Genomic DNA, 8376 nt, shown 5'->3' on the forward strand with positions numbered 1-8376 from the left:
TTTAATTCGATTCCACTATTCAATTAAAAAAATGGAGAGAATGGTTCGCTGTGTTTCACATTTGAAAATTAGCAGGTGAATCTTATTTTTTATTTTTATTTTATTTTTGTTGAAGTCTTTGACTCCTGCGTTATGGCCTCGTTATAGATAGATAAGGGCAGATCTTTGTTTCTTCTTCTAGTTCGATGGGCATCCTCCTTTGCGTCACTGTTTAACTACCGCCACCACATGGAAATTATGGCGTATTTGTGCATTCGAATATACGTATTTATATAATTATACGGATATACATGACTATATTTGAGTAGAAAATCTGTAATCAAGTTCACTTTATGTCGACTGATACAAAATATGAAAAATAAAAATAAAATTAATGTGAAGTCATATAGTTTTTATTTTATTTGGACTCTTTTTCAGATGGATAGAATCTTTTGATATATATATATATATATATATATATAATTCACATCTAAAACTCCTATAAATACGCATCACATGTGGTAAACCCTAAACCCCTATTGCTGCTTAATCTTTCTTTTAGGTTTTTGCATCCAATTATTCTTCCCCGATCAATAAATCTATCTTAAAAGCCACATTCATTATGGAATAAAGATTCAACCCTTTTTGCGTTTATTTTCACTTGCAGGGCTTTTCATAACATTGACCAGTCGGGGAGACAATGGAGGCGAAGGTCAATCGCAACGGCCAAACGCGATTCCATCAGGATGAACGGGTGGGGCAGGTGGATTGGATACTGAGCGAGTTCGCGGCCGCAAACGCGATAATCGACTCGCTCTGCAACCACCTCAGGATCGCCAATGGCGGTGGCGGATCAGAGTACGCTGCGGTGGACGAAGCGATCGGGCGGAGGCGACGGCTGTGGACGCCGTTCTTGAACACGCTTCCTCACTCTCCGATCACGGACGTGGAAACCGCTCTCGCTTGCGTGGCATGGAAGAGAAGAAATCTCTGCAACAATCACCATAATCGCCATTGTAATGGATTTAAGAGAGATGATGAATCAGGGTTTAAGGAAGAAGAACGTAAGGCTGGATCGATGAAGGAGAGTAGTTGTTTGGCAGGCGAGAAAATCTCGGAAAACCAGCCGAGAAAGTGCGACGATGACGTGGACGAAGTAACCAACGTAGAAGAAGATCCAATAGAGGATTATGTGAAACGTAAGATTTTCTTTAAGTTTTTTTACTGTGATGTATATTTGAATAATTTATTTGAAGCCAATATTAATTATTTTTATAATGGTAACTGATATTCTTTAATTTCTGCAGAGGAACATGAAAATACGGTGGAGGCTGCTAATGAAAGTTGCGGTTCAAAAGGTTATATATATACACACACACATATATATATATATACACTTTCTTCATATGTTTTTTTTTTTTTGCTCTTTTGGATTTTCATGTGTGAACACCATTGTCATAAAATTTCTTATGACAAAACCGTTGCAGAGGATGATGAACCAAATGCTTGTGGTGAAGATCAAAACCCTAAGCAGAAACTTGCCCTAATGGCCAAAACCTTTGTCGCCACCGAGAGATTCGATGGAATGATGGTTAAGTGCCTCAATTCCCCACCCCATATAATATATGATTTACTATTCCATTTTGCTTCTGAATGAATTGATTTTGTTTTTTATTTTTTATTTTTTTATTTTATTGTATAGATTAATGTAGTTCATGGGCTGAAGCTGTACGAACAAGTGATCGACATAACCCAACTCTCGAAACTCGATTCCCTCGTTAACGATCTGAGAGCTGATGGGAAAGCCGGAAAACTCGCAGGCAAATATTCATTTGATTCATTCTATATATGTTTCTCATTACACATTCATTCAAACATGATATATATATGTGTATATATATATACGTATACAGGCAAGACGTACATTGTGTATAAGAGGCCGATGAGAGGACGCGGAAAAGAGGTTATTCAATTAGGGTTTCCCATTGTCGATGCTCCATTGATCCATGATGATAGTGTAGTTAACCATTCCAAAGGTATTCTTGAGAACTTTTTCTTGGTAATTTCCGGGGAAAAGAACAAACTTTTGATCCTTTTTTTTTTTTGGCGGTGATCGATCGATTGCAGGTCCTGAAGTAGAACCTATCCCTGCTCAGTTGCAGGCTGTCATTCACCGTCTCCTCGACCTCCAAGTTCTTACATCGAAACCCGACGCCTGCGTTATCGATGTCTATAACGAGGTTGTCCCTAATCGATTCGGTTTCTAAGCTTAATCCCGCAATGCATAAGCAAAAACAAGAGAACTTTTTTGTGTAATCCCTTTCGCCGTTTTCACTTTCAGGGTGAATACTCACAACCACATATTCATCCTCCATGGTATGGAAGACCCTTGTGCGTTATGTTCTTGTCGGAATGCGACTTTACGTTCGGGAAAATCATTTGGTCGGACCGTTCCGGCCATTACAACGGATCCACCAAGCTATCTTTTGCTCCCGGGTATTCAAAATTCCTTGTAACATATATTGTTTCTATCCATTCATTCATTCTTATCATGATTATGTTTTTTTTTGTTACGAAACACCTGCAGAAATCTCATTTCAATGGAAGGCCAAGCAGCTGATTTCGCAAATCACGCGATTGACGCTACGAACAAGGAGCGAATACTTGTAACGTTCACGAAATCGCAGCCCGTGAAACCTCGGCCGATGGTTTCCCGACCCAAGAATCATGGTCATTGGCATATTCCCTCAAATGGCGTAATGCCCGCCTCCTATATACCGTCTTATCACCCGAATCTCATGTCGGGATACGTGTTTCAGCCTGCGGGATTCGTGTATCCGAACCCATGCTTGGTTCCGCAGAGTGGTCACATTATCCCATGGCACGAGCCGAGACATCCTATCCCCGGAACCGGTGTCTTCTTTCCTACCAACTCAGAACCGGACGACAAGAGCAGAAACTCCACTTCCGAGCACCATGATAACAAGAGCAAGAACTTGTCGAATGATGATGATGATGAGCTACATACGATTACAGCTGGCCCGGAAATTGCCCGGAGTGGTTCAGATTCAAAGTAAGAATCTTTTGCTTTTGTGTCCAGAGATGAAACCTGCCTTTCTTGAAATTATCTCTTGCTCGGATCTTTTCATTGTCATTCTCATTCTGGTTTTCTTCATCGAGACAGTATAATTAAGGATGGTGTTTTTAGGGGACAACGTTTCTACAGAAACGTTGCTGTTTGCAAATGCTTCGATCCGTACGATGTAGCCATTAGATTTTCTTGGCTGTTTTTTCTTCAGCGAAGATGACAAAAAGCCTCATCCTTTCGTAAAAGGATCGAAATCGGAATTGAAACGACGCGTAACCGCGACCCGAATAGATCCGGGTCGAGTTCGGATTCGGTAGAAAACAACAGCGGAGAGAGAATTAGTAGCTTGTACTCGTTCGGACAGAACCTAACTAGTCTCAGAAGCAAGCCAAGGAGTGTTTGGCTGGAGAGAAAATGAAAGAGAAAGTATAATAACAGAGGAAACCAGAGAGAAAATGTTATGTTATTTCGGTACGGTTCTTCAAAACCGAACCACACCGTACCCAGAAACTCGATCATTTTCGAACCGAAACCGTCCAAAATTTTCAAATGCATTTTTTTAGAGAATCAAATTTATTGGAAGCGAATGAAACCCAAACCATATTTAAAAAAAATGAAAAAAATCGAAAATTTCTTAAAAAATAAATATAATTTTTTAATAAAAGACAAAACCGAAACCGAAATCAAATCGAATATGATATAATAATCAATTAATATATATATTTATAAAACCGAAAGACTTGAACAGGAATAAGTCTCGAACCGAACTTGAATACCAAAAAGTCTGCCTCTACCTTGTACATGCACTTATACATATTCACACGTGTATTTACAAGTTCGTTAATTTCAATTGAATTCCCAACTAATTCTCCAACATCTAGAAAAGATGTAAGAGTGATGACACTAAGATTATCTTGTTTTTTGGTAACCGGATTGACCAAAACCCACATTGATCTAAGGAGAAGTCCGGATCAATATACTTCTTCCCAAATTTGGAATTCGAATTCGTGACCAACTGTTGACTTATCCAAACTTAATTCGGTTATCTTGTCTTAAAAGGTTACCCGCGGTCCATTTAATTTTTCTTTGATCATTTTTTTTTGCATTGAATTCAACAGAAAGGGGATAATTTTGGTTAATTATGAACGAATTCTTGAAGAGATCAAATGGTTGTTGTTAAGGCCAACACTATTTTTTCCCTTACATGTCCATGTAAAGCTCTTTGGTCGTGTCCCACTCATGCAACACATTGCCGGAAGCATCGTAGAAAACGGCACCCATTTCTGTTCTCGTTATGCGAACCGACATGAAGCCTTGCCCATCATAGAAGAACTTCATCTCATCTGGCTTATCCCACTTGTAATAGCCTCTCCATGCCTTTGACCCGCCACCGCTTGTCAAAAACTGAATTCGACTACAAGATTGCATGCCGTTTTTTTGGTTCTCATCATGCATTCACCCACGATTTTCACCAAAATTGAATTAAAATATATACAAAATGCATTGATTGATACCTCTGAGGTGTGTTGATATGTTGCAAGCAATGATCATGACCGTTCACGTAGAGATCGACATTGTTCGCCTGAAAATTTCAAGAAAACGTTACAAATGTGGAAAAAAAATTGAATGTGTTTTATAAAATGGATATTGGTTATTTTGAAAAAGATTCAGAAAAAAATGGTTCGATCCTCTTATTTTTCTTTCTCGAACCTAGAGATTATAGTAGAAAAACACATAAAAAATCGTTGAATTTCTCATCGTTCAAAATAAATTATTATAATATTTATAAATACGAAATGCAATATTATACTATATTATCAAATTAATATATATAGATAATATATGTATTCAAATATTTTTCACAACTCTTGGTGATAAATACCTCAAGGATGGGTAGGAGGAGGGATTCGAGCTCTTTGGTGTTGCCATGGATGGAAGCACTTTTTAATGCATGGTGACCTATCACTATTTTCCATTTTGCCCTTGACTCTCTCAAGGCCATCTCCACATCCTACACATTTATATATATATGGGTATTCAAAATTCCTTGTAACATATATTGTTTCTATCCATTCATTCATTCTTATCATGATTATGTTTTTTTTTGTTACGAAACACCTGCAGAAATCTCATTTCAATGGAAGGCCAAGCAGCTGATTTCGCAAATCACGCGATTGACGCTACGAACAAGGAGCGAATACTTGTAACGTTCACGAAATCGCAGCCCGTGAAACCTCGGCCGATGGTTTCCCGACCCAAGAATCATGGTCATTGGCATATTCCCTCAAATGGCGTAATGCCCGCCTCCTATATACCGTCTTATCACCCGAATCTCATGTCGGGATACGTGTTTCAGCCTGCGGGATTCGTGTATCCGAACCCATGCTTGGTTCCGCAGAGTGGTCACATTATCCCATGGCACGAGCCGAGACATCCTATCCCCGGAACCGGTGTCTTCTTTCCTACCAACTCAGAACCGGACGACAAGAGCAGAAACTCCACTTCCGAGCACCATGATAACAAGAGCAAGAACTTGTCGAATGATGATGATGATGAGCTACATACGATTACAGCTGGCCCGGAAATTGCCCGGAGTGGTTCAGATTCAAAGTAAGAATCTTTTGCTTTTGTGTCCAGAGATGAAACCTGCCTTTCTTGAAATTATCTCTTGCTCGGATCTTTTCATTGTCATTCTCATTCTGGTTTTCTTCATCGAGACAGTATAATTAAGGATGGTGTTTTTAGGGGACAACGTTTCTACAGAAACGTTGCTGTTTGCAAATGCTTCGATCCGTACGATGTAGCCATTAGATTTTCTTGGCTGTTTTTTCTTCAGCGAAGATTAATTAGTCCTTCATCACTCGCTATAGAAAATTGTTTGTCATATATATACATATATATGATATATAACGTACCATCATGAGATTTCGTATATAAGATTTTCTCGGCAGTACACCTCTCCAGTCGTATTTTTGGCCCTGTGGGTGGAGGAAATACGCATCCACTAAAGGAGTGGTGTCGACCAAGAAAAGTTCCGCGATTTCTGTTCAGATATTCGGTAACGGAAAAAGACGAAGTTATGAACGATATATATATGATGATGATTTTTATAATATGCTTTCGAACGAATTGAAATTATATATATATATATATATAAACACACGTATATATAGGGTACGTACCAGTGTCCACGACGAAGGATCTCATGCAAATCCATCGGTTGTCTCTTAATCTGAGGCTCGGGCTTAGCTGTGCTTCGGCATCTCCTCTGTAGTCGTGATTCCCCAACACTGTGAGGAAAGATTTTTTTTTTTTATTTAAATTTTGGTAAAGAATTTATGCAAAGAACATATTCTCCCTTGTCTTCGCAACGGTCCAAAAATCTCACATTGATGAGCGGAACGTAAAATGTCTGTAACTTTCTTATAACATACATGAGGATGGTGGATATCTGTCGTTTGATATTCTCTTATATACGATTGTTTACATATATAACATTTACCGTTAACAAAAGAAAACATACACGAAGATGATTAACAGAGAATGGTTTCCAATTCGATTCCACTGGTGGTGAGGGATGTAATTTCTGGACCAAAATGATTCATGTATAAAGACTGGTCCCGTGTCTAGGGTGGATGTAGTCGGATCGAAGGTTCGGGAACCATTCTGGTTATTAAAAAAAAAAGAATGGATTCCAAATTTAAAATTGAAAAACGGGTTCTTTAATTAGAAACCAGCAGAAATATCTCTCTCTTTTTTATATAACAATAATAACATGGAGATTAGACCGACATATGATATGTTTCATCTTATATATTATAATGGTAATGATGTAATTATGTGGGGTTTTCAGCTTAAAGTTCTTGTTGTACATTATTGTGTGTGTGTGTGTATATATATTCACTGTATGTCTTGTCTCCTGTTCCTGTCGAATAAAATACACCGAATCCTATCTCGTGTATTTGATTTCCTTCTTCTAATTGTAGAAATAACATCGTCTCATTGCATTCGGACGTGTAATTAAAAAGATTTGGTAAATAACAAAAATCTGCATGAAATTGACTTTGCTTACTCACCAAGGTACCATGGCTTCTGCAAACTTTGAGCCGTGTAAATATCACTGAACGATGACCTGAAGGCGGGATCGTCGACGCTTTCCATCCCGTTCTCGTAAATATTATCGCCCGTCGATACCACGAAATCGATATCGAGCTTCTCCCCGATTCTCCCCATCTAGCGTATAAGGATATTTTTTTGTCGTTGTGAATAGATTTAACACTAGAACACATATATAGTGTTTTCTCTACATAATACGCTGTATAATACACCGATATATATACAAAAAAAAAAATCCATTTCTATATGGTATCAGAGTTTGGGTTCTATCCAAGAATATAATTCAAAAATACGGTAAGAACTCTAGGTTAAATCCATAACAAGAATATCCTTATATATAACATTATATATTTCAAGTATATGTTTGATCGGATATTCAATACGCATTACGCAGCGTACAATACATATATATATATATATATATATATATATATATCGTTTGAATTGATGAAAACGTAGAGAGAATCTAACCTGGAGAGCAACTTGAGATTGGTTGTAGAGTCCATGTCTTCCCCAGTCTCCGACCACCAGAAAGCTGATTGATCCGTCCGATTTCGGGCTACGTTCTATCCTCGTAAGCTCGGCTTCAAGCTTCGTAACCGATATTAAGCAAACTACAGTCGTTACAAGCAAATGACGAACTCTGAATTCATAAGTCATGTCGTTTTTTTCTTTGCTTAAAAGTGCGAATAATGTGATGAAACTTAGTATAGAGCAAAAGCTATGCATGTGTATATATACATGAGAGGTGAGGTGGGTCCAAAGCAAACGCATCAAATGATGCAAATCCAGCGTGGCGATAACCCGAAATTGAAGCATGATATTGTTTTTTTTTAACTCTTTTGTATGCTTCTCTATGCATTTTTAACAATAAAATAAATGAGTGGCGTAGGACTTTACCAATGATCTTTACAATTTCATTTGGAAATGTTTAATCTCAATTCAACTGGTTCTAGAATATATATATTTTTTAAGGATAGGACCGAATTTGCTTTTAATTGTTATAGATAGAATTATCAACTTTATATAATTTTTTAAAAGACGAACCGTCAAGAGCCACATGGTATTGCAAAACGCCAAAGAACATCAATAATACATATGGAATATACAAATGAATATCCATTGAAGATATAAAGGTTGGACGTCCAAATGGCTGGAATACACACACAAAAAAAAAAAAAAAAAAAAAAGGG

At 37.7% G+C, this 8376-nt stretch overlaps 2 protein-coding genes across 2 annotated transcripts; one reads left to right on the forward strand and one right to left on the reverse strand.

Moving 5' to 3' along the window:
- Positions 1-1899: 1899 nt before the first annotated feature.
- Positions 1900-3138, forward strand: LOC104822175. Its single transcript, XM_010553321.2, has 4 exons — positions 1900-2015; positions 2107-2219; positions 2321-2475; positions 2567-3138. The coding sequence occupies exons 1-4, from the start codon at positions 1922-1924 to the stop codon at positions 3054-3056; spliced, it is 852 nt and encodes a 283-aa protein (XP_010551623.1). The 5' UTR covers positions 1900-1921; the 3' UTR covers positions 3057-3138.
- Positions 3139-4177: 1039 nt separating this feature from the next.
- Positions 4178-7872, reverse strand: LOC104821907 (purple acid phosphatase 4). Its single transcript, XM_010552928.1, has 7 exons — positions 7655-7872; positions 7144-7300; positions 6250-6357; positions 5983-6110; positions 4950-5078; positions 4582-4649; positions 4178-4481 (listed from the first exon to the last, which is right to left on the reverse strand). The coding sequence occupies exons 1-7, from the start codon at positions 7841-7843 to the stop codon at positions 4268-4270; spliced, it is 993 nt and encodes a 330-aa protein (XP_010551230.1). The 5' UTR covers positions 7844-7872; the 3' UTR covers positions 4178-4267.
- Between the last annotated feature and the right edge of the window lie 504 nt (positions 7873-8376).

Source organism: Tarenaya hassleriana, unplaced genomic scaffold (genome assembly GCF_000463585.1).
Source record: "Tarenaya hassleriana unplaced genomic scaffold, ASM46358v1 Cleome35, whole genome shotgun sequence".
Lineage (NCBI taxonomy): Eukaryota > Viridiplantae > Streptophyta > Magnoliopsida > Brassicales > Cleomaceae > Tarenaya > Tarenaya hassleriana.